General features: G+C 51.4%; 1 protein-coding gene across 2 annotated transcripts; it reads left to right on the forward strand.

Moving 5' to 3' along the window:
• Positions 1-2,326: 2,326 nt before the first annotated feature.
• SNX19 (sorting nexin 19) lies at positions 2,327-25,929 on the forward strand. 2 transcript variants are annotated; one of them, XR_014616743.1, is made up of 12 exons: positions 2,327-3,954; positions 4,268-4,406; positions 4,827-4,927; positions 5,076-5,195; positions 5,341-5,468; positions 6,662-6,758; positions 6,997-7,183; positions 9,239-9,368; positions 20,657-20,841; positions 21,541-21,628; positions 22,389-24,238; positions 25,441-25,929. XR_014616743.1 is itself a non-coding variant. In XM_084221571.1 (11 exons), exons 1-11 carry the CDS (start codon positions 2,431-2,433, stop codon positions 22,519-22,521), a joined length of 2,832 nt encoding a protein of 943 aa, XP_084077697.1. In that variant the 5' UTR covers positions 2,327-2,430; the 3' UTR covers positions 22,522-25,929. The 2 variants fall into 2 exon arrangements, 1 of the variants encoding a protein (XP_084077697.1); XM_084221571.1 differs by having other exon boundaries at positions 22,389-25,929.
• Positions 25,930-25,963: the final 34 nt, after the last annotated feature.

Below are 25,963 nucleotides of genomic sequence, written 5' to 3' on the forward strand. Positions count from 1 at the left end.
CTCTAAACCCATCTAAAGGTGTCACCATCACAGCAGAAGATGGAGGCAGAGAAGAAGGAAAAGAAAGGCTGGACACGCCCAAATCTCTCCATCTTGCCTCTAAAACTTCTATACTAAAAATCCCAAAATCTACTTTTTCACCCAGTGAAAGTATTATTGTTACACTAATTAAACTGCTGGGGCTTGCAGGTCTTCATACAAGGCTGGCAATTTGCTCTACTGTTCATAATCTCACCCACTGGTGTTCTGAACTCTGTGCCAGGGTCTCTGAGCCCCCTGGCAGGGTCTCACTAACTCTGGACACCCAAAAGGACATCCTGAGTTCCAACACAGAGCAACTCACACTTATTGTACATGAAACATCTACATTTACACCTGAGCTCGCAGCTGGGCTCTTGGCTTCCACCAAAGCCACGGAAAAACCCACGTTTGCCTGACAAATAAAGGCAAACACAATGTTTTTGAGAAACCCCACGCAACAGCCAACTTTTTTTTTTCTTTTTAATTGTTCCTTAACTTCCTATCTGCAAATCTGCAGAGCACTCTAACATAATCAGGTCCTCTGCACAAGGGATTAGCAGGCTTATATCCCGTGGATCCAATCAGCAAAGTCTATCAGCAAAACATACTTATGTTGATACAGCTATTATAATCTGCATAATTCTTCTGAGTTCACATACTTAATGGATAGCAAACAGAGTCATTACTGCTGCAACTTCCATCCGTAGGATCTCTACGAGCCATTCACTGCAGTGTTTTTTATTATTCATAGCTTTAGTTATTGATTTTCAGCAGAAGATACATGCTTTTAAGCACCATAAAAGCAAGAGAGGAAAACAAATAGCACTATTCCAAGATTAATACGCTGCTCATAGTGAAAGTATGGCTGTCACACGGCACTGGGTTGAGCCGGTGGAGCCCTGACAAATTCTATGCAAAATGGCTGAGTCGCTTAAGCAGCTCGTTAAATAATTTAAAGGCAAGTTTTACTGGAGGCAGGAAAGTTCTTCCCCAAATCCACTTCCTTCGATTTATGAGTCTGGAGTACGTTAATCAACACAAGTTGATGCTGCATCCCAGAAGGGCACAGACCCTGGGGAGGGTTTGAGGGATGTGGGATATAGGATTTGATGGAGTGGGATTCCTCTGTGGAAGGTTTAAGGGATATAGGATAAGAAAAAATGTGATCACTCTGTAGAGGGTTTGAGGGACATGGGATATAGGATTTGATGGAGTGGGATCCCTCTGTGGAAGGCTTGAGGGACATGGGATATAGGATAAGAAGAAGTGTGATCCCTGTGTGGAAGGTTTAAGGGACATGGGATAGGATTTGATGGAGTGGGAGCCCTCTGTAGACCAAGGATCCCAAGCCATGGGGTAGTTGACAAGCTTGGGTGCAGCGATTACCCATGTTCAAATCATGGGACACCAGGAATCCTCAAGATGGGGCACATAAACCTGGAAAGTGCAAGGACAACTCATCCTTCCCCTTTCCCAGCTCCCTAACAGAGGATGATGATGACTATTACTATTACTATTACTAACTATTACTATTACTATTACTATCTATTACTATTACTATTACTATTACTATTACTATTACTATTACTATTACTATTACTATTACTATTACTATTACTATTACTATTACTATTACTATTACTATTACTATTACCATTACCATTACCATTAATTATTATTATTTCGTTTTATAGCTTAAAGTGGGACACTCCGGTGAGACCTCCGGCCCGCTGGGGGGCGCTGTGCGGAGGCCGCACCGGAAGCGGAAGCGCGGGCGGAAGCGGCGGGCGGTGCCGGCGGAGGGTCCGGGCGGTGAGTGTGGCCCGGGGCTCCCGGTGTGCCGCATAAGCCCCCGCGCTCCCGGCACCTGCGGGCTGGGTCCCGGTGCTCCGGAAGGGGTCTGGGCGGTGACGGGACCCATCCCAGTGCCCGGTGAAAGGTCCGTTCAGTCGTGTCGCTGTGGATAGCCGATCACGGGTCCCGGTGTGCTGGGCTCTGTGAGCCCGCTGAGGGACTGGGCTTGGCGGGATCCATGCCTTTCTCCGGTGCCCGGTAAGGGGCTCGGCGAGGGCCCGGTCTGGGGGGCTCTGCTCGGTCTCAGTGCCTGATGAGGAGCCCGGTGTGGGGGGCCCGGGAGGCAGCGCCCCGGAATCCAGTCGGGGGTCCCGGTCTGCGGGGCTGTGCGAGCCCCGCTGTCCGCTGAGGGTCCCGGTCGGGGCCTTCTGAGCCAGCCCAGCGAGGGCTCCGCACCCGCTGGCCTCTGAGCGCCGGTGCCCGCTGAGGTTTCGGCGCGGCTGAGCCCCCGACCCCGCCCGAGCAGCCCAGGCCGGGCCCTGCCGAGCCCGGTGGGGTTCGAGCCGTGCAGCCCTGCCCACGCTCCCGGCTGTGACAGCCCGTGCCCTCCCCGCCATGCCGGCCCACGGCCCCTCGGGGTCCCGCCGGCCGCTGCTGGTCCTGCTGCTGGCCCTGGGCTGGCTGCTGGCGCTGCAGCTGCTGCTGGACCTGCGGGCGCTGGGGCTGCTGTGCGGGGCGCTGGCCGTGCTGGGGGGCTGGCTGGGCCCCCCGGCCCTGCTTCCCCCCGGCCGCCGGCTGCGGCTGGAGCGCTTCGTCAGCTCCCTGCGGGCCCCGGCCGGCAGCCCTGCGGACGAGGGCCGGCTGGAGAAGGAGATCGCCAGCACCGTCCGCAAGGTGGTGCGGGATTTCGTGGCCTCGTGGTACCGCACGGTGAGCAGAGAGCCGGCCTTCGAGGCCGAGGTGGAGAGGGCCATGCTGGGGCTGGCCGCGGAGCTGCGGCGGCGGATGAGGCGGGTGGACCGGCGAGCCCTGGCCCGCCGCCTGCTCCTGCTCTGCGGGCAGCACCTCCAGAGCTTCCTGCGGGCTCGGGATGCCCTGAGGGCTGACCCCAAGGGCGGCCGGACGCTGTGGAGGGAGTACAGCCGGCTGGCAGGGCCGCACCCCGCTCTGCTGAGCCCCGCGGCCGAGGTGGGCTGTGCCCGCGCCGCCGTGGACGCGCTGCTGCGGGCGCTGGTGCCGTGGCCGCACCTGGAGACACGGACGGGACGTTTTGTGGTGGTGGAGCTGGTGGCCTGCAACGTGCTGCTGCCGGCCATCCGGAAGATGTCTGATCCCGACTGGATCAACCTGCTGCTCATTGGGGCGTTTTCCAAGAAGCCCCGGGGTGGGAAGCCCCACCCTGCACCCTCAGTGCCGGATTCCTTGCCTTTCCCGGTGCAGACGGATGCAGCTCCCGCCGGGCTCCCCCCAACCCCAAGGGCTGCCGAGGGGCTCAGGAGAGAGGCAGGGGCTGCTGGAGAGGCAGGAGAGGAGGCGAGCAGGTCAGGCCACGCAGAGGAACCCTTCCCGCGCTCCCAAGCCCTGGGATCCCTCTTCCCCTGTGAGGGTTTGGAGCTGGAATCCCCCACACCTGACGTGGGGCAGGACGTGGAAGTGCTGGCTCCTTCCCCTGCTGGAGAGCTCCTTGATGAGCCCCCCCAGGACCCTTCTGTGCCAGAGGGAGGACCTGCCTCAGAGGATGGTACAGGGGACCCAGACCACGGCCCTGGCCCCAGCTCGGATGCTGGCGTGCTTCCCACCTCTGCTTTGAGCTCCTGTCCTGACATCCAGATCGAGCCAGCGGTTGAGAAGGAGGAGGAAAGCCCAGCTGTCCTCAGGAGGTTCTCCTCACAAAGACCCTCCAGCCTGGGGAGAGATCTGGGGGCAGCAGAGGGCCCAGCAGCATTTCCCCCAGAGCCTGGGCAGAGCCTGCCCCTGCTGTCATCCTCCCCAACAGCTTCCATGAGCACCTTCAGCTTCGAGCCCCTGAGCAGCCCCGAGGGGCCGGTGGTCATCCAGAACCTGCGGATCACCGGGACCATCACTGCCCGGGAGCACAGCGGGACTGGCTTCCACCCCTACACCCTGTACACCGTCAAGGTAAGGGCTCCCCGGGCACCACCCCCTCCCCACATCCCTGCTGCCACCACCTGGGCTGCTCTTTGCAGCTGAGGACTTGCTCTGTGTGGGTCTCTGCAATAAATTTTCTCTGGTAGTGGGAAATACTGGGCACTGTGGCTGTTTGAGATTCCTGTGTGGGGCTGGTTGAATCTTTTCCTGCTTTTATTCCATCATGATTGGTTCCTTCCTCTTCAGGGAAGGGTTGGCATGAGGAATTGCTGGGTGGGGACTGAGGGGGGGAGCAGGGCTGTTTGAGGATGTGTGAAGATGATGCCTTTGCCTTCCTCCTCAGTATGAGACAGCCCTGGAGGGCGAGGCAGCGGGCAGCCTGCAGCAGGTGGCTTATCACACCGTGAACCGCCGCTACCGCGAGTTCCTCAACCTCCAGACCCGGCTGGAGGAGAAGCCAGAGCTCCGCAAGTTCCTGAAAAGTCAGTGCCTGCAGTAGCCCTCCGAGAAAATCCTCCTCCCTTTTTTCTCATTCCCTGTTCCTCTGCTCCCAGTGTTTCCTGCCCTGCTTGTGCAGCTCTGGATGCTGGGCTGTGTCTCCTGCCCTCATCTTCCAGTGTTTCAAACCATTCCTCTTCCCATTCCATGACACTTGGCTTTGCAGTTTTGCACCATAACAGTGCATAGAAACACTGGTGTCTGTGTTACCTTGGGCTGATGCCAGGCAGTGAGCATTAGAGCATTAAGGTTTTAATAAAGACTAAAATCTTTATTAAAGATTCAGATTTTAAAATTTTTGATCTTGAAAATTTTTCAATTTTAAATCTAAAAGTCTTTTCATTTAAGGTTACTGTGATTTTGCAGTTTTCTCAAGCTTGCCTGTGGGTTTGTTTCCTTTGTAGACATCAAAGGACCAAAGAAACTGTTCCCTGATCTGCCATTTGGAAACATGGACAGCGATAAAGTGGAAGCCAGGAAAAGTCTGCTGGAATCTTTCCTGAAGGTGAGATATTTGTGTGCCCCTGTGAGCTAAAAGCAGAGCTCAGGACAGCTTTGTGCAGACAGTGGAGCACACCATGTCTCTTCCACATTACATGATCAGGTTGGGAGCTTGACTCTGAAATGATTTGAATCTCCATCTATCCTTGCAGCAATTGTGTGCAGTCCCTGAGATTGCAAACAGTGAGGAGGTGCAGGAATTCCTGGCCCTCAACACCGACGCCAGGATCGCCTTTGTCAAGAAGCCCTTTGTTGTCTCCAGGATAGACAAGGTGGGAAAAGTGGGGTGCTGCTTACCTGAGCCCTTTCCAGCTGCCCCCAGAGATGCTTCCTGAGTGGGGAGCTGCTTACCTGAGCCCTTTCCAGCTGCCCCCAGAGGCAGTAATTAAGGGCAGTAATTAAAGTCTGGCTTTGCAGATTGTTGTCAATGCCATCGTGGACACCTTGAAGACAGCATTCCCCAGGTCAGAGCCCCAGAGCCCCACGGAGGATCTGAGCGAGTCAGAAGTGGATGGGAAACCCCAGACAGATGGGAAGAAAAGCAAGTAAGGGCTCCCTGAGCTTTGCAGAACAAGGATTAATGCACAAACTGAGCCCCTGGTGGGGAAGAACTGACTTGGGGCTTTATGTGTTGGGTAGTACATTTTCTGTTGGGTAGTACATTTTCTGTTGGGTAGTACATTTTCTGTTGGGTAGTACATTTTCTGTTGGGTAGTAAATTCTGCCATACTCAAGCTGCCATACTTCCTCCTTCCCTTGCTGGACACAACTATTTGAGCTCCAGTTTATCTCAAGGGTTTCCCAGGAATGCTCAGGTTTCCACAGAAGGTAGGTTTCTTCCTAAAGGAGCTCTGAGGTGCTGCCATTTGCCAGCAGAGACGCTAATGGTCCTGATGAATTGCTTTTTAATCTTAAATATATGCAGGGAGTGATTGCAAAATACAGCTGAAAATTATCAACCTGAAAGTCCCCTCCTGCCTCTCCCATGTGTTCCAACAGTGGCCTTGCCCAGAAAACATATAAATTGCTATTTATGAGTAATATTTAAGATTGTTTCATGTATATTCCTCACCAAATGTTGGTCCTGTTGACAGTGCCCGGTCTCATTGTGATTGTCTCATCAGTGGTTCTTCCCTCACCAAGGAAGGGAAGATTTTTGCACAAGTATGGCTTTTTCTTTCCAAAAAGTGATGTTTTGCTGGAAAAAGCTGCTTTGGACAGAAAGACAAACTCAAAAAATACAAGTTTGGAACCATTTTGGCTGAAAAGGACATTCCTTAATGATAAACAGGCTATTTTACAATTTGTCCCAAAATCCCAATGTCCTTTCATATCCTTCTTTTTGTCAGTGTTTATAACTGGATTTCACAATCCTGCCGAGTGTATTTCATCTCAGAGGCTTTTCTGAACACTTCCCTGTGTGTGCTGCAGTGCTCACACCTTGCTGACCTCTGCCTGCATCTCCCTATCAGCTTCTGTGTAACAGCTCCTTGTGGAATGCTGGAAAACCTTGGCTCACTCAGGTGTACATGAGGAAAAGTGCTTTACAGCTTTCGTTGTGTGGTTTCACTTCCAACTCTTAGTTATCATGGAAGCAGATGCTTTTTTTGAACCATTTCAGGTCTAATCAGATTCTCTAGCTTGCATGTGGACAACAGTAAGAGGTCATGGGGCTTGGCTGAGGCTGGAAAACTCCTGACTCACAGAAAACTGACTGTGCCATGGCTCTGCTTTTCAGGTCCAGGCTGAGGTTCTCATCCAGTAAAATCACTCCAGTGCTGAGTGTGAGTGAAGCTCATGACAGGATCGTGTACTCCATCAGGGAGGGCAATGCTGTAAGTTCAGATCCTCTTGTAATCCTTTCACAGCCCCAGCCGCTGCCCTGTTTGGGAATAATCAACATCCACCAGGGCTGTGGCTGCTGCAGCCTTGTTGCCACATGCCAGCTCTTGGCAGAAGGACAATAAGCAGCCCTGGCTGTGCTGTTGGCTACACCTGGGGGCAAACCAGGAGGTAGGAGGCTGTCTGGGCACTGCAGACCCCAGGCTCTGTGGCACTAACACACTTTTGTAGGTCTCTGGCACCCTGTCACTGGCTGCTATGGAATCCTTCATCCAGAAGCAGGAGAAGCTGCTGGAAGCAGTCCCCAGCAAAGCTCCTGAAGGCCAGGAGGGCAGAGAAGCCAAGGAAATCTTTGTGCAGGAAGAAATGGATGGGCTGAGCACAGCAGAGCAGGGAGGACATCCAGACACTGATTCTGGTGAGCTCAGCCCCTCTCTCAGTGCTTGAATTTCTCCCCCTTGGTACCACACCAGCTCCAACATCTTCAGGTTTAGCTTGAAAAGTCTTCAGGACCTGCTCTCCTCCTGTTGCATCTTGATTGAAGGGAAAGCAGATTAGGTTTTCCAGTGCTGTTTGGTGATTGCTCTGGGCCTTGTTGCTGGTGGGAACAAATTGGGTTTTGGCTCAGTTGTGTCACTGCAGATCTTCACCGTGGTGTGCTCAGCACAGTCACTGCACAAAGAGGTTTCTTAAGGACACGCTGCTTAAACTGGCAGTGTTCTAAAATCAAGCTCTTAGAAACCAAAAATGGGCCAAATTACAGTTTGCTGGAAGTTTCCAGTTAGCCTTGATGTGTCCATACACTATGAAAGGACCTTTTGAGATTAAGTTCACATAGATTTGAGGGGAGTAGCACAAATGTCATCTCAGTTCAAGGAATGATGTTCCCTTTCTGCTTCTAGAACCCTCCTCTGAAGCACAGGGCTGCCCCAGAACAGTTACAAGATTATCCTGAACACACGCAAAAATATGTTCCCCAATCTTTTTTCTTGGAATAGCTGAGCTGTATCAGCTGGAACTTCCCAAAAAACTTCTCTCCAGTGGTTCAAGTTTGGCAAGCTCTGACTGAAAGCACGTGTTTGTGACAGGATAGGCCTGGTGTTCTGAAACCCAGCCTGTGCTACCAGCTTTGCCTGTAATCTTGGAACACATGCCCGTGGTTCTGGGGAAGCAAGACTGGAGTTGGAGGCCAGGGTTCTGCACAGAGCAGGCCAAGTTAGCTGAACTCTGAGGGAAATGGAATGTCAGTGATCTCAAATGCTTGCAGGTCTGGGATGCTTCAGGCTGGGCTGGCGGGGTGAGGAGAACAAATGTCTGGATAAAAAGGCAAACCCATGTCCCTATCTGCTCGTGGAGTGACTTCTGGGAAGTGGTTGGCCAGCAGCTCTCTGAGAGAGAGGATTTGGATGCTGTGGGAATAAACAGCTTGCTGAGGATGCTCCCTGTGTGAGGTTCTGGGGAAGCTCCAGCCTGCTCCAGACTGCACTGGGAGGCCTCTGGGGCAAAGCAAGTGGGCAGTAACTTATGCATGGCCCAGAGCAAGAGGTACCAAGTGCCCTGTCTTGTCCCAGTGAAATCCTGGAATTAGTCCAGCCTTTAGGAGAGGAAGAGCAGAGGAGAGGTGAGGGGTCCAGAATCCCTCTTCCCTTTATTTCCCATAGTAAATTGTGAGTGTAAATTGTCTCTGTAGACAGACAGGTTGGAAGATGAGGCATGAGGGGAGCCAGATTAGGAAGAGCTGCTGCACAGGATCTCACAGAGCCAAGGCAGCAGCCTCAGGTCGGGGTGGTGGCCTGGGAGTGGCAGTGTGGGGCAGTTTTGTGGCACATCAATGAGCTTGTTCAGCACCACACCTCAGAGCCAAACTGCATGAAAGCAATTCCTTAGCGAGTAGAAGCTGGTTTTGCTGAAGGCTCTGACATCCTCCTGAGGCTCAGAGAGAGGTTTGGTGTCCCAGGTCTGTGACAGCAGAGATATTGGGTATGTGTGTGGGTTTGTGTTTTAACTGGTAAATCTGGTTTATCCAGATGTGTTTCATCCCACTCCCTGCCAAGCCTGGGATCTGCCACACGATGGCAGCCCGCAGCCACCAACAGAGCCTTGTGCCTGGAAAACTGCTGGAAAAGGGAAAAGAATGGGCAAGACCAGGATGATAGTCCTCAGCAGTGCACCTCCTCCTGGCTGCAGTCACCACCTGCTCTGTCACCTGTTTTGAGCATGTGGCCATCCCTGTGTGTGGACTGGGATTTGATAATCCTGCTGTTTAATTGAGGAGAAACTGAGCCTTCGGTGCAGCCCTTGGTGGAGATCAGAGTGGGGAGGGCAGGGTCCCAGTCTGGCTGGGCTGCAGCAGGTCACCTGTGTGTGGATACAGGGCCAGGCTGGGGAGAAATGAATGAGTTTGGGATGATGCTTTTCACCAGATTTGCCCTGAGGTGGTTTCTTCATCTGCCCCTCCTCTTCCTCCTGGCAGATTCTGAGACAGCTTTGGCTGACCTGGCCCTGGACGTGCTTCGTCTGGTGCTGGTGGATCACTGGAGCTGGCTGTGCACAGAGAACATCCAGAAGGTCTTCAACCTGCTCTTTGGGACCCTGGTTCAAAGGTAAGGCCAGAGTGACCAACCTGGCTGCTCTGTGAGAGGCATTCCCTTTGCAGTCACAGTTGGAAGTGGAGCTTGTGCCTGACTGCAGATGTGTGTGCATCAGCCAGCAAGGTTCTGTAAAGCAAGTGCTCTATGAATGTGGAGTGAACACCTCCAAGGATCTGCACCAGGAGCTGTTCTCTCTGAGCAGTGGTGCAGCTCTAATGGACAGCCTCCTGTCCCTTGAAATCAGGAAAGGGAAGATCCAGCTCTGGGAGGGGGAGTCTTGGCTCATGCAAGGGCAGCAGTGCCCAGCTCTGGGGCTCTCTAGGGAGGATTGGCCTCCTGGTCTGTGCTGCCCAGGGTTTCAGCTTGTTCCTTCTGCAGAAGTAGAATAAACAGCCCCAGGGAATAGCAACTTGTCAGTGACAGCTCGGAGTGTGGTCTCTGCTCTCACTGCTGCACCCCTCTGCTCTGCCTGTGCCTGGGGCAGGGACCCACACATGGAGTAGGGACAGGCTTCCTTTCCAGCTGGGGTGGACTTGCCAAGCTTTCCTGGGGCCAGGGCCTCTGGGTGGTAAGGCTCAAGGCCAAGAGACACAAACAGAGAATTCCTGGTTTTTGGTGTAGGTTGGTGACTATCACTAGCTGAGGATGTGGTTTGTTAGAGCACAAGGAAAACCTTCCCTGAAGGGCTTGGGAGAGTCTTGCAGCAGTGCTTTTCCCAGTCCTGTGCCCCTTCTTCTCCTGCAGGCGTCCAGAGCCAGCATCAGAATGTGCAGGGCAGCTCATTATAACAGAGCTGGTAACCTGAGCTGCCCTCAGCAGAGATTGCCAAAGTGCTTTGAGGTCAGGGATTGCTGTCCTTCAGGCTGGTCTGTTCCTTCAGTGGCAGGAGGTGGGGGCTGCTCCCACTTCTCCAGAACGGGCTCTGGCCTCTTGGGAACAAGCTGCAACCCAATCTGTGTGTGTAAGCACAGAGGTATGAGAGCTTCAACAGGCACATCATCACCTCCTAATAAGCTGTGTCCTGGTCACCCAGGGAGCCTGCAGCACCCACACGTGGCATTGGCATTTTCCACTAGAGAAGTTGGGATACGCACAGCACATCCTGGCTCTGGAAGGTGGAGGAGCTCTCTGAGTTGTGCTGGTGGATTAGAGTGAGGAGGAATGTGTTTGTAGCTGCTCCACTTGAATAGGTCGGAGCAAACCCCCATGTGCTGCAGGCAGAGCTCTGGCTGGGGCTGATATGGGGATGCCCTGTGACTCTTTGATGTCCCCATCAATTCTGGGTGCAACAACAACCTCTTGAGCAAACCCTGTGTCCATGCTGAAATCCACATGTTGAGGCTGGCTCTGCACTTGTTCTGGGACAATCAGGAATCCCAAGGGAGAGAGCTGCACAGTGGGGACTGACCTGTCACCAGGAGGATGGTGCTGCACCTGGATTGCTGCAGGGAACATTTTCCTCCCAATTCTGCTGCCTGTAGTTACCTCCACAGTGGAGACTGGGAATGAGGAGCCTTCCTGCTGTTTGCCATTCACCCTGGCCCTGAGGCTTGTGCTCATTCCTGGCACAGGTGGTCACTGCTGTCCTGAGCAGGCCAGAGGTCTCCAGCTCAGACCTGCCTATCCAGGGACACAGTGTGGATTTGGTGACATTTCTCTTCCATTTCAATATTTATAACTTGATCACTGCTCAGCCAGACCTGGCACTGCCATTCTGGCTGGCACTGTGTCTGGTGACCTTTTTATAGGTGGGGAAAGTACCAGAAACTCTTTTGGGAGCATCTGCTATTCAAGGAATTGATGCTCCTGCCTCTGAGAACAGGCAGACAAACATGGGACAGCAGATGGATTTGCATCGTGTCTTCAACCATTGCTGGTCACAAAGTATGAGTGGGCATCATCCCTGTAGGAGATTAGACCCTGCCCTGTCCTGCCAGTGTCTGGGTTAGGTGGTAGGGGATGAAAAGGAGGTGTCCTGGCAGGGTTTGGAGGGGCTGCTGCTGGATACTCCTCTGCCAGCTTGTGTTTGGAGGGTAGGTGCTGCTCCTGCTGCCCTCTTGCAGCTGCCAGATGAGGATTCTGCTCTGGCATGAGACACTGGGTGCAGAGTGATAGAAACTACCACAAACTGACAAAACTCACACCAAGAATGAGATCCAGCTTCTCCCAAGAGCCAGGCCCTCTCTTCTTGGAGAACTTTCTGCCTTGGGCTGGCAGTGCCATCAGATGATTGCTGTGACCACGCTGTTACTGATGGTGGGCCCTCCTGACCTGCTCCATTCCCTGTTGTGCGCAAGGAGCATCCCAGCACACTGCTCCTTCCCCCTTCTCCTCAGCAGGGCTGCCTGGAGCCAGGCCCCATCCGTCTCCCTGCCTGGCAGCCCGGTGGCAGGGGGAGAGGAAGGCTCCATGACCGAAAAAGGGATTGTTGAGTAAAGGGCGGCCGCCTGTGCGAGCCGGGTCTGCGCTGAGCCCATCCCATTATGTAACAGGGAGTGAGCCTTTTTTGGAGCTGAAAGGAGAGGCGGATGGAGGGGCTGGGAGTGGGAATGACCCTGGGGCCGAGGATTGCTTCCAGCAGCCTCTCTGCGTGCTGGGGCCGTGCCTGTAAACAAACCCTCTGCCCCCTCCCGCCTCTGTCCGGCTCCGCTTCCCTCCCGCGGCTGCAGGGATCAGCTCCTCTTCCCCTGGGAGGCTGCAGCAGGAACCTGCTGGCACGGGGGAGGAGGTGGGGCTATTCTGGGCTCCGGTGTTCGGTGCAAGAGCTGAGAAGCATTTGGAGAATCTGGGTGCTTTTTAGAGCCTTCTGAGTCAATGAGGTGTTAAAAATATGCGGCAAACACGCGAACCACGCGGTGCTGGGACCCCACACCCTGCTGGGACCCCACACCCTGCCCTCAGTTGTCCCCATAGTGGCCACAGGTCTGGGGACAGTGCTGGGGCCAGGGTGACAGCCACCACCTCTGCTTTCCACCTCTGGAGGAGAGCTCCAGCAGAGTGCCAGCACCCCAAGGATGGACCTGGGAGGATTTGAGGGGCAGGTCCTGGTCTGTAAGCTTTTCCTGGCCCCTTCCCATGCAGCACAACAGAAAGCCATGGCCACAAAGCGCTGAGTGGGGGGAAGGTGTCTCAGCACACCCCGGCTGTCTGTGCCCTGGAACCTGAGCAGGGCTGGGCACAGCGTCTGTGCCAGGCTCGGAAGTGCCTGTCCCTGAAAGGAGCATGTGGAACTACTCAGGCAGCTTTGCTGGTGTCATGTTCCACTGAGCAGGAGTTAAAATAAATGCAAATCATCCCTGCCTTACCCACGAGCTCAGCACTGCTTGGCTTGCTGTTTGCTTTGGGTCATTCCCGTGCTCCTCCAGGCTTTGTCCATGCCCCCTCATCTCTTGGCCAAACTGGAAGATTTGAGGAGGTGACATTCCAGTCTCTGTGAGCTGTAGGTGGAGAGGCAGAGATGCTTTGAGGCTGGTTGCAGGTGGCCATCATGTCTTTGTGAACTGGTTCTTGCAAGTTCATGCTGTCACCTTGGTGTTGGGCTCTGCTGGTGTCAGGCTGAGTGTCACAGGCACTTGTAAGTCAAGGAGGTCTGGAGCTTCAGAGAGCTCCTGCCTGGGTGCTTTGTTCTGATTTTCTCTTTGGTTTTCTTTGATCTCTGTGCCAACAGAACTGGCACAAAGACCCTTGGCAGCCGCCTTGATCCTCTTGACTGGAAAGTGCCACCAGCAGAGAGTGATGCCTGACCCTCTTCAGTGTCCCTGAGTAAACCTGGAGCAGCAGTGCTGGGAGCACAGTGCCCATGGGCAGGGAGTTCTGCCAGCCCTGGAGCCATGCAGGGGCCATGTCTGACAGCTGAGACCGTGCTCCCACTTCCCTTTGGCTTCCTGGCTGGCAGGTACCACTCCAGCCTCAGCAGAAATGCAGTATCAGTGCAGCTGGGGCATCTGAATCCCCTCATTCTCCTGGTTTGTTACCTGGGGAGTGGATTTGGGCATGTTTGATGAGGATCTTTGCAGCTGCACACAGAGGGGCTGTGCTGGCAGGCCCGGGTATGTGGCAGCAAAGTTACTGTCCCTAAAAGCAGCCCCAGAGTTGGGAGTTAGGGGAACCAACCTCATGGCATCTTTCTCCTCGTTTCTGGGTTTGGCTGTTTGTGTTGTAGCCGTGAGGAGCAGCAGGAACTGCAGCCTGTGGTATGTCAGTAAAAGTGATTTCAGGACTCTGTGTGTCTTGGTGTGTATATGTAAAGTAAATAAAATCAGCTTGGAAATGGGCCTCGATTCAGTTGTCTCCAAGCACCTGGAAATTTTGGATCTGGCTTTGAATCTCTGTCCCAAACAAAATTTTTTTCCCTCTTCTAGAAGCAGCATTCTTCCAAAAACAGCCACTAGAATGAAGCCAGCTCTCCATGCTTTGATAATAATTGCAACATTATTCTGACTCTGATTCTGTTTCAATGGTTACACATGCCAGCTTTCTTCCTGGATGTAAAAAAGCTCAACAACTTCCTATTTCAAATAGAACAAAGAAGAAAAGGATTGAGTGGAAGTAATGTCTCCCTGTTGGTTTTAGTTTTCCCTGGTTTTAGAAGGGTTAATAGTGGATTTATGTATTTTGATTCTGAAGTGGGCTAATGAAGCAATTGTTCCAAGCAGGGCCTGGCTGAGACAGCCTGGCCTCTCCCTGGGGCACCACTGAGAGCTTAATTGGCTCAATAAATACTTGAAGAAGATGTTATCAAAAGCCAGGATGCTTTGTGAAAAATCAAGGGGGTTTGGGGACGATTATTTTAATCACATACCTTTCCCCCCCTTCCCTGAGCCCCAAGGCATCTCAGGAAGATCTAGGTTGGGAAAAGCAATGGTCAATTCCCTGCAGGGTGAAGCTATTGGAGCCCTGTGAGTTTCCATGATTTCTTCTTGCAGCAGGTGTGTTTTGAGGGAGCAACACAAAAAATAGCACAGAAATCCCAGCACCAAGGGGTGCTTTCCTCCCTGCAGGGATGAATGATCACCTACAGAAGAGAATTATTTCTTTTTCTCTCTGCTCCACAGTAAGATGTCCTGCACACCCACATCTCCCAGGGTTTCTGCCTGGGTCAAGCAGGTAGGAAAATCCCTCTGCCCAGGATGTCCCCAGCCACGTCCAGGACAGGTTCTTTGCAACTCTAAACCTTCACAGGGGCAGCAGGAGAGGAACATTTCAAGGAGAATTTGTGTAGGAGTTCAAAAGGCCTCAGGATGCTTCGTGTCCTTTAATTTATGGAGGTTTTTTTTCCTTTTCTTTCCTGTTTCCTTCCTCAGCACAGGGTTTACCCATGGCCTGGACAAGTGTGAGGCTGCTGTGAAGGTGCTTAGCTGAGCATGCTGCACATGTTTCTGCTGTGTGGAGAAGGTGGATTTAGGCTCAGGTAGCAGGTGCTGAAACCTGAGCCTCAGGACACAAACTCTCCATTTGTGATTTTCAGTTCTTGCTGTGCCCACTGCAGCTGTTGCTTCATTTTATAAGGTTTCCTCAGAAAGGTTTTGCAGTCAAAGCACTGAAATGTTCCTCCTCTTGAGCCCTTGAGTTAAGGATAATCTTGTACATTATTTGAGGAGGAATTTGGGGAACAAGAGCTGGTAAGGCAGGGATGGTCTGGTGATTTAAGCACCAGACTTTCTTAATTTCAGAGTCATGCTTAAATGCCTCTTGTTTTCCAGATGTTGCTTTTTTCCTTCAATCCTTTTCACTGTGTTGGTCCCAGAGGCCTTTTTTGAGCTTCTGGATATCCACACTGTATTCCTCAGGGCAGGGGGGCCATGTTCTGGGGTGGGCAGCAGTCACTGTTGAGCTGGACATGCTAGTTCATGTGTATTTGTAGAGCTGTTTGTATTTGTGCAGCTAAAGCAGAGAGGCTTTCTCCTCTTTGTCATCTTCTAGCCTGGCCTTTAGTTTGTGTTTATCTAAATCCTTAAAGCCCCTGGGTTTGAGGAAATCACAATTGCTATTGCTTCAGATTTCAATGACAGTCAGCATATTTAACTTGGCTGTTCCTTAGCTGAAGTGATCTCAGTTTTTATCCTCACCTTGATGGACAAAAAGAGCAGAGCTTCACCCATTTCTGGCAGGTGGGTGTAAATCTGCAGAGTATTACATCTCTTTGTTCATTCTTAGTACATCTTTGATGTCCAGACTAAGCAAATCCAGCCTGTCCAGGCTTTACTTGCTGAGCTGAGCTCTCTGGATAGTCCAGTTAAGTGAGAGGCTCCAGCCAGGTAAAACCAAGCCCATTTACCTGTTCCTGACTCTCAGCCTGCCTTTCCTCCCTCCTAGCAGCCCTTGTTGTTTCTAGGAGCCCAAGGAAGGCCAAGGTCTGCACTCCCCAGCCCTTGTTTTTCATTCCCAAGCTCTTCTGATCCTAATGAACCCCTTCAGGTGACCTTGGAGTTCCAGCCTGAACCGTGGCATTAATTTGGCTCTTTTTTAGCAGCCATTTCATTCCTCCACCAGCAGCTATTTCAAACAGAGGTGCCTTACAGCATGGGCAAGTTATGCCCCTCCAGATTATCTTCCAGGCCTCAGTAGCCTTTGCAGTCTGGCTCTTTGCATTGGGCACTATCAAAGCATTCTGAGCCCAGGAGGTCACTTTATCTATTTCTGAAGTGTAAGGAGATGGTTCTGTGATGGGTTTATTTTTTCTTTCTTATTAAGGCTATTTCTTCATGAAATAGCAGAATGAAAATAGTAACTCATCAGCCATCCAAAAAAAAAAAAAAAAGACAGGTCTATTTCTGTTTCTTGGTGGATTTATTTCTACCTGGGAGCAGTGTGTGTGTGCTTTCAATGTGGCAGATGATTCTCAAATGCTTAGGCCTTTAATAGCACAAAAAATCATCTGTGACCTGCTGGTGAAGGTCAGCTTTGAACCAGCAGATGTTTGGAGTTCCTGAGGGGTTAATCCCAATCCTGGTGCAGCAAGTCTGCCTGATGGAAAGGTCAATTTGCCATTTTCTGGGGTTTACTCAGGTAGGAATTTTCAATAAAGTTGGTGTGACTCTCTCTGAGTTGCAACTACAGGTGTGGGAGTTGAGGGGGCATTCTTGGGATGTCTTGTGCAGGACCAGCAGTTGGACTTGACTTTCCTTGTGGGTCCCTTCCAGTTCAGGATATTCTGTGAATTCCTTTGCTCCTCACAGTTTCATGCTGCTGGTGCAGCTCTGTGTGTGTTGGAATGGAATGTGATTCCCCAAAAAGTGTGTTGATGGTTGCCTGTGGTTGAGAGGAGGGAAGAAAACTCTTCATGACAGGTCACTGTGTGCTGAGATTTTCTTTTGAAGCCTCAGATGTTCTCCCAGAGTGGATTTAGAGCCACATGGACCAGTCTTGACAGTTCTTCTCTGTTAAAATCTGTAATGTAAAGAGCTCTCAGAACTTTGGGTCTGTAAGCCAAAGCTTAGAATTAAGCACAGGATTTGATCTGAGACCTTAGAAAAGGTTTGCAAACTTAAGTGATAGAAGCAAGAATGGGGATTTATAGTTTAAAACAATGACAAATTAAGTAGAAGCAGTTACAAAGGTAAACAAGGAATTTAGAATCAGTACTGTAGGTTTGTGTGTCATAACATGATTGGCTAAGGAAGCTTACACTGTAGCATGAGTCCATAAGATGGAATATTTAAAGATTGAGTCAAAAACATAAATATCCTTGTTAGCAGTGTTTTATTGGTCAATAAATCCTTAAAAGGTCTTGTAACTAAAGGCCTTGTCACCTTCTGAGCCATACAGTAAAGATGTGAGCCAAACTCACCCTCCCTGCCTATGTAGAAGATAAGAAAAAAACCATATCATCAAAACCAATTCAGAAATCCCATCTCTAACTCATTCAAAACTCCTTCAAAATCTCATTCTCCTCTTCCCAGTGCCTTTGGAATGGCTCCACTGGCAAAGGGGAAAAACACCAGTCTATGTTCCATTTGCACCTGCCTTTGGTTTCTCCTTCTTTCTCATCCCATTTCCTGTTTAGTTCCTTGACTTTTCCTTGTAAACTTTGTGGGTTTGGCTGCTCCTTCCCCAGCTCTCTGAGCACCACGTCATGGGGCAAGTTGGCCTCTAACAGGAGCTTGTGTGGAGCTGTGCAAAACCCATGGAGCCATTCCCAGATGCTGCCCTCTGCTTCCCAAAGGAGGAAAATCCATCCCTGGTGTTTCACAACTGTGGGAATCCAGACCTGCAAGCCCTCACCTGCTCCCAGTGTGTGCAGATCACATTTAGATGGTGTGATCCCATTTCAAGGTGTTACTTGGGGGCCTTGTTGCCTAATTCTGGTGTTTTTAGGGACGCACACGAGCTGGAAACAGGAGGTTGTTTGTGTGGGCCCTTCCAGCATTTGTCAGTTCTCAGCTTGCTCTTGAGCTGTCTGGAAATGTGTGCTGTCCTCTGTAGGTTCAACTTTCTCTCTGTTCACTATTTTCTTGATTTTTTTTTTTGCTATTTTAGGAACTCTAAGAGAAAAAAAACTCGTTCTTTGCTTTCTGCAACCTTTTAAAGGCTGGGAAGGGGCTGTTGCTGTAATGAGTTTGGAGTCAATGTTCAGTCTGATCCCCTTGGTGCAGGGCTGACTCTGCAGCTCTGTCCCCAAGTCTCTGAACTTCTGTTGCTTGTCAGATGGTTTCCCAGCTAGGAGAGCGGGTTGTGTAAGAAAACATGTTAATGAAAAACCATGTTAATGAAAATCCGTGTTAATGAAAACTCTTGCCCCTAGAGGAGTCACAGTTTAACACTTTAATTTGCTTGGGAATAGCTGGAGGGTTTACCATGATCCAGAGTGTTAAACTCTGCTGATGGCTGGAGATTAAAACCCCTTTAATTGTATTTCCAACATGGCTTTTTTTAGACAGGACTAGGATGTGACATTTTGTCCTCTAAGCACCTCTGGCATTATCTCGTAGCAGCACCCATACTCTATGTCCATGGCAATACTTCCCATTTCCAGTGCCAGCACTGGGAACATCACCTGTGTCCCTGTCTCTGAGACATTCCAGGCCTTACCAGTGCACTAAGATCCTTTTCAGGTTTTTTAATGTCCTTTGCTTTCCAGCTGTTTCCTAGGTGTGCATCTGTCCTAGGGTGATGTTGTGATGCTTGTATCCCCAGTTGCTGTTCTGTTTATGCTGGATTTTATGTTCTGTGCCTTCAAGACTGGCTCTGAAGAGCAAAGTTTTGTTTTGCTCACTCCCCCACAGTTGGCAGGACACACACACAGGGCAGTTCATAGTGCAGCTTTGGCTTTTTGCTCTTGCTCCTGCATTTCTCTTGCTTTTGCTCCTGCTCATTAGTCAGTTTAGCTGAATAGTCCGAATTTTCCCTGGACTGTTTTTCTTTTCTTTTCTTGGAACCACCTGAGCCTGTTCAGGACTGGGACCTGGGAGCACCCAGAGTTTGCACCTTGTGGCTGCAGCAGCTGCCCCAGAGCTGGAGGGACTGATAACAGAGTGAGCATCCCCAGGAGGGACTTTCTGGATTTGTCATTTTTCTCAGAGCAGTGACAGAGTGCTGTCACCCAGTATTGTTCATTTTGTGTGCTGGGGGTGCTGTGCCTGTTCAATAAACAGGTTCTTTCCACTTCTCTCTGAGGAATCCTTCCTGAACCGGCTGGGGGCAGGGGCTGTGTAGGTTTGCTTTCTGGAGGGGTCCCTTTGGAGGTTTTTCTCCCAAATTTTCCCTAAACAAGGACAGCATCTCTCAAGAATCACTGTTTGCACCTCATTTCCTGCTCACTCCTCAGCCCTGTCCCACATGATGCCAGCCTGCTTCCTTTGCCCTGCCCTTTGGCTGTTGCTGATCCCCAGTGCCCAGCTGTGTGGGGAAGGACACCCTTGGCCCGAGTGCCTCTCCCAGGAAGAATGCAGACAGTCTGGCAGAGCGCAGGTTAAATAAAGTTTGCCTTGGCAGGGCTCTTGGCTGTGCTGGGAGCTGCCGGGGCGTAGTGGTGACGGAATTGCAAGCACGAACGTCAGCTGCCAAGAGGAACGGCTCTCCTGGCCCTGCTGGCTGCCTCCTGTCCTCTGGGAATCTTGAAGAACTGGCAGAATCACAAGCCTTTTCCCTACCCCAGTGCTGTTCTGACACTCCCAGCTTTGCTCCAGAGCCTCCTGCCATTGAGGCCAACAGCACCAGCAGTGCAGCAGCACCCTGAGCCCTGCTAAACCTTCCTGTGGGATTCATCCACGGCCTCTCCTCATTCTGAGGGCAAAGATTTTAGGCAGTGCGAGTTCTGACTGATGGCTGTGGCTTGTGCTGTGCCTAGGAAGTGATTTCACATCTGGGCAAGAGGGTCCATCCATATGGTTGATTTAGAAACTGTGCCTGGCCAGCCCTTGGGTGGTGGGGAAACATCATCCAGTGCAGCTGCAAACCTCTCCAGCCCTTCTGGGGAGCAGGGATTTGGGGATTTGCAGGTGGTTACTGAGAAAGGGCACAGTCCTGCCCCAGCAGGAGGGACCATCAGCAGTTCTGTTGGATTTTGGATGGGAACAAAATAATTATTGGCTGTGAGAGTGGGGAGACCTTGGCACAGGGTATCTGGAGAAGCTGTGGCTGCCCCATCCTTGAAAGTGTCCAAGGCCAGGTTGGATGGGGCTTGGAGCAACTTGGTCTAGTAGAAGGTGTCCCTGCCCAGGGTGGAATGAGATGAGCTTTAAGGTCCCAAAATCAAACTTTTGGAGATTCCGTTATGTCATTGGTTGCCATCAGTGCATGGAGCAGGACTGGACAGCAGGATGAGAGGGGGGTGAAGCATCAGGATATTCGTGGCTTGTCATCCTTGGAGTGTGTTTTAGTCTCCAGGAAAAACATCCTTGGCTGTCTTGGTAGCAGAGGGACTGATGAGAGGAGCAGAGGCTGCCAGAGCAAGGCTTATGTCCTTCCAGTCCTTCCTGGGGGTCGTTTGTAGTTCAGCACCAGTTCCTCCAGCTCTGTCTCAGACTGTGCTTGGAGATAACTTAGGAGCTTCAGGCCAGTGATATCCCTGAGCTGGGCTTCCTTTAGTCACCAGTGATTCACTTGGGTTCCTGTGATTAGCAGGGTGATGGGGCTTTTTGTGACCTTTGCTTGTCAAAAACACTGGGAACATATCCCATTTTTGGTGCATGGAAAACTCAGCTAATTAAGACTTGTGGAAATCTTCAGTGTACAGACATGAAAACTGCACGTTAACAAACCCAAAGGAGCTGATTTAACCCTCTTGATGGGTGGAAATATCCCAGCTGGGTCCCAGGCTGGAGTTTTCCTGACCTTTGTCCCTGTCCCTGTTCCTGCAGGTGGCTGGAAGTGCAGATGGTTACCCTGACCTGCACCCAGCGCTGGGTCCAGTACCTCCAGTTGCTGCAGGAATCCATCTGGCCTGGAGGAGTTTTACCAGCAGTGCCTAAACCCCCCAGGACAGAGGAGCAGAAGAAGGCAACAGCAGAGCAGGCCCTGCAGAGCCTGATGGGGATCTTGCCCAGTAAGTGTGTCCCAGAGACTTGTCAGCTGCCCTGGGACAGGAAGGCAGCTGGGGAACACTCCAGTGCACTGGAATCTCTGGAAATGTGGTTAAATACAGAGATGGAGGCTGCTCGTGCCAAGGCACTGGGAAACCTTCGTGACCCTTGAGGTTTGATGGTTTCCTGCAAGCAAAACCCAGAGTTTTCCAGTTCTGGATAGTTTGTGTAAGGGTTTGGGAAGCAGCCCAGCTCAGAGGGAAGGGATGTGAGTCCAGGCCATGATTCAGTGCTCACAGCTCTGAGCCACCTCACAAGGCAGGGCTCAGGACAGCTCTGCTCCCACCTGCTGCCAGAGGGTCCCATGCTGAGCAAAGTCACCATGCAAAGCCTGTGGCTTTTCCACTGGACTGAAATCCCCAGCCCAGCTGCACTGGATTTCCCTCTCTTGAAGTTTGACACGGGGACCTTTGGCATTAAAGCAGCTGCTGCCTAATCCGTGTGAGTGCAGTGTGAACTTTTAACTCCTTGATGTAAAGGGCCCTCACTGTCCTTTGGGAATGGAAAAGCACTGCTGGTATGTGCCCTTCTAGCCAGGAACGCTTTCCTGGCACTCCCTCCTCTCCCAGAGCACCATCAGGAGCTTTGATTCAGCACCCACCAGGAGAAGTCTGACCTGTGGAAATAGGCACTGCCTAAAGCTTTGTCTCCAACATTTCCAGATGTGATCCAAGAAATCCTTGGAACCAGTAAGTGTCAGATGAGCTGGAACCTGGTGCTGGAGTCACTCAGCCAGCCTGTGATAAACAGGTATGTGATTGTGGTCTTCACCTTGGTGGGCTCTGAGAGCTGTGCCCAGGGTTTTGCCAGTGCTGCTTGGCACTGAACACATCCAGGTTATTATTCCAGACTTGCAATATCAGGGGGCATCTGCATGTCTGGCTGCAGATTATTAAGCCAATCATGTTAATTATGTCATTTGGCCTGCTTAGTTAGTGGATGTCAGGGAAGTAAGACAAATCTTGGTTTAGTTTGGTTCTGGAGGAGCTGCAGGTCTGTGTAGGGGTGATTCTGTCTATCCCCAGTGCTGTGAGTCAGACGAGGGTTTGGTGATGGACAGCAGAGAAATGAGGGTCAGCCTGGACATCAGGAGATATTTCTTCACTGAAGGGGTTGTTAAACATTGAAAAGGGCTGCCCAGGGTGGTGCTGGAGTCCCCATCTTCTGAGGTGTCCAGGGAACAACAGGATGTGGCACTCAGTGCTCTGGGCTGGTTGACAGGGTGGGGCTTGATGATCTCAGGGGTCTTTTCTGCCTTCAGTGATCCTGTGATCCTGTTAAACACATATTTTGCTCCAGAAGATGCATTTGTGTTTTCTGTGCTGCTCAGCAACTTCAACACCCACTGGTTTGGGGGAGGTGAAAGAAAGCTGAACCACCTCTGGAAACATTTCCCTGTGGACCTGATATTGTTCCTTTCTCCCCTGGAGCATTGGAACACTCTTTACTTGTGCTGAGCTTTGCCTCCCACGCCCTGCCCAGTCTAAGCTTTGTCTTTTTTCCATTCCAGGCACCTGGTGTTCTGCCTCCTGGACATTCTGCTGGAGTTTTTGGTTCTGAAGGGCTCCAGCAAGGAGCCTGAGGCTGCAGCTGCCACACCATGTGCCTGCAGTGGCACAGACAAAGGTGTCCCAGCACTTTAACCAGGCCTGGTGCCCCAGCAGTGGAGGAGAGAAGCAGCCACAGGCATGGAGCGTTGGATTTTCAGCTTTTACTGAATGTGCCTGGGAGCTTCCTGTAAGGAATTTCTCCAGCCAGTGCTAAGTGAAGCTGCTTCTAGGCTTCTCTGTGTCAGCTGGGTGGTGGATCCAACCCAGTGTGAAGGGCCAGAGATGCTGTGCAGCATCTGTTCCATTGCTGACCTGATGGGGAGCCTGGAATGAACCAGCATGACCAGCTGGAGAAGGAACCACAGACCCTTCTGAACATCTCTAACATCTACAGAGAGCACAGGAGCTCTGCTTTTGTGGCTTCAGGGTGCACCTGGCACTGAGAGTTGCTGTGCTGGGATCCTGCTGCTGAATGTTTCTGCAGGACAGGTGAAGGGATGCAGTGCTGTCCCTGCTGTCTGAGCAGCCTGGCCTGTGCCTGCTCTGCATCAGCTGTGTCACCAGAAGGAAGATGGGGAAAGGATCAGTGTGGAGATGTGGACAAGTCCTGGAGTGTGGAGATGTCCTGAAGTTCAGCATCCAACTGCCCAAACACCTGGGAGGTGAGAGCAGGGCCAAAGGTGCTGTCCTGCCTTAAGGACTAAGATCAGCTGCTTCTCCCTGCTCTAGTTCTCAGTAGGGTGCAGGCAGGCTGGGATCCTGGCAAAGAGACTCTCCTCAGGCTAGGGAGGAGTGGTGGCTTGGCTGGACTTTAGGACTCATTTATATTGTGCTTTCTGAGTCACTTTTAGTCCCTGGGACAGTCACCTGGAAGGCACAGGCCAAAAGAGCTGACCCATGTGGGACACAGCAAGGAAATCAGCTCACACACAAACGTGGTTGTCACAGGAAGCTCTGGAAGAGGAATGAGGACCTTGAGCCCAGGGGAATCCTGCATGTGTGTCATGGATACACATCTGGGTTAGACCCCAGCAAAGGGCCTGGCAGCACTGCCTGAGCTCTGCTCTTCATGGCTGTGTCACTGGGCTTTGCTTTGCTGTGCCTGCTGCTGCCACAGCTCCCTGCAGGGCTCTGGAAAGCTGCTCAGGTCATGGAACAGAGATTTGGAGCTGCTTCTCCAGCTTGTCCAAGACTTGAGTGGCTTTGTGAGCACTTAATGTGCTCAGCAATCAGGTTCCTGGGAGTGCTGAAGAACTCAGAACATGCAGCCACAGCACAGTTTGGTGTCCAGTTTGGTTACCACTTTGGTGATTTTCTGGGAGAAGCACAGACTGAGCAGTGCTGCACTGGGCTGGTGAAGGTGTTCTCTGCAGATCAGAGGAGGCTCCACACAGGAGCCATGCAGGATCCCCTGTGGTGTCTGTGCTGCTCTACCAGGTGGTTTCATCCCTCAGAACCATGGAATACCAGGCTGGGACAGACTGCCTGCAGTTTCTTGGAGCTGGATGCTCCATGGCATGTTTGGAGAGAAGGCAGTGTAACTCCAGCATGCCTGTCCTGCTCTTCCAAAGGAGCTGGTAAATTATGGGTACAAAACTGTGTGAGCTGATCTGTGCTTCTGTTGTGGGAAAATACAGAGGGATCATTTTGCTGCAAGCAAATAGATTTTCAGGGAGCTCTGAGGACATGCCAAGACCAGGCAGAATCCAGTGCCATGAAGCAAATCAATTCTGCATCACTGTTGGAGCCATTTCTCAGCAGGGAGGCTTCAGAGATGGTAGAGTGGCCACCTGCTTGGAGAAGGAGGGAGGTGTGTGTTAAGTGGTTTAAGAGCAGATGAGGTGGAGAATGCTTTGGGATAATCCCGAATGGCCAAGCAGCAGTTTGGGAAGCAGGACTCAGATAAATCCTTAAATATCTGCTTGGAGCAGCTGTTTCCCCTTGTCTTTCACTGCCAGGCTCTGTTTCCTCCTTTTCCTCCTGCTTCCATTTGCCACCCCAGCTGTCAGGAGGGGCACAGGGCACCCTGAGCCAGGGGTGATGCAGCAGAGCTCTGGTGACTTCCCAGATGTTCCTGCTGTTCTTGTTTGCTGTTGCTTCCCAATGAATTGTGTGGCTTTGGAGCTCCAGGACTGTGCTCTGTCATTGATTAGGGAGAATATTTAGAGACTTTGCTGAAGAGGATCATGGAGTGCACATTATCCTGCCAGCTCCAGGTTAGGGCAAAAGTCTGAAACAGTCCCTGCACACACTGGGTGTGGCACTGGGAGGATGAGCTGATACTTCTCCTTTGCTAGGAAACCCAAATTCTCCCAGTTTTTAACCCCCATCTCTGAAATTATGCAAATGACTGAATATTCAGTCCTCCAGAAGGAAATAATCTGTGATTTCTGCCAGCTGGGGAGCTTTGGGTGCTTTGCTGGGCTGGTGCAGCAATGATTTGGGGTTGTCCCAGCAGCACTGTCCCCCTCTGTGTTAAGATCCAAAGAGCTGGGACAGAGAGGCAGAAAGGAGATGTATTTATGTGCACTCTCAAGGCAGAGTGGGAGTGGGGAACAGACCTAAGGAGTTTGAACTGCAAAATGGTTGTTTTACCCTGCAGAACCCCTTTCTTGTCTCAGACAGGAGGGGCTGGAGCCCTTTCTCATGCTCTCACTGGCTGGGCTTCAAATTCCCATTCTGTCCTTGGGAGATCTTAGAGCAGCCTTGCAGCTGAGGTGAAGTGCCCAGGAGCAAAGAGCCCCTCTCTGCATCATGTTGTTAAGGACTAAAACAAATCCAATAAAAAGCTCAGCTCTTTTTCTACTGTGAGTTCTTTGCCTCACTGTGATTTTGGGATTAAATTGAGCACAATGGTGGCAGATACAAACTTCTGCACTCAGGTGGGCTGAAAGTTTATTTCCATTGGACTAAGACTAGAAAAACTTCTCTGGTAAAACAAACAAAGTTGACAAAAAAACTTCAGCTTGCTCAGTGTGTCAGATTCCCAGCAAGCTCCTTTTTTTTCGACAGGAATTTGTAGAAGGAATTTGCAGAAGTCTCCAGCCACCTCTCCAAAGGGTGGGTGGTGAGAGCAGCCAGATTTGACCTCAAGAAAGAGTTGCAGCCTTGTGTCACGTTAGGTCAAGAGCAGTACCTGCCTCAGGTGGGTGCTCAGCTCTCCCTCTCCAGGTCCTTCAGCCTGTGTGATCTGCCTCCAGCCCACTTGCTGATTTGTAAAGTGTTTCCCTTCCCACTGCCTTAGTTTCTCCCAGCTGACTGGAAGCTTCCTGGAAGCAGGCATTGCTCCTGTGGATGACTGTGCAGCTCCAAGGCACCACTCTAAGCTTAATAACTATTTAACTGTGTTTTTAGGGGAAAAAAGTCCCACCATGCACTGACTCCCTGTCCCATTTCCTGTACTCAACCCTTTGTATCAGCTGTTTGTGGTGCTGTTGGAGTCTGTGTGGAATTCTGCTGTCTGGAAAAACCCATTTAATTGTTAAATGGGGAGCAAACCTTCACTCCCATGTACTTGTGTGCAATAATACTTTAT

This window comes from Fringilla coelebs (genome assembly GCF_963513975.1).
Source record: "Fringilla coelebs genome assembly, chromosome: 25".
Taxonomy (NCBI): domain Eukaryota; kingdom Metazoa; phylum Chordata; class Aves; order Passeriformes; family Fringillidae; genus Fringilla; species Fringilla coelebs.

What these genes read in the sequence shown, in the direction of transcription:
- SNX19 (XM_084221571.1), top strand. Translation starts at nt 2,431, where the DNA reads ATGCCGGCCCACGGCCCCTCGGGGTCCCGCCGGCCGCTGCTGGTCCTG. An exon ending in GCTCCGCAAGTTCCTGAAAA is followed by an intron (nt 4,407 to 4,826) that starts GTCAGTGCCTGC and finishes TTTCCTTTGTAG; the next exon opens with ACATCAAAGGACCAAAGAAA. An exon ending in TTTGGGACCCTGGTTCAAAG is followed by an intron (nt 9,369 to 20,656) that starts GTAAGGCCAGAG and finishes CTGTTCCTGCAG; the next exon opens with GTGGCTGGAAGTGCAGATGG.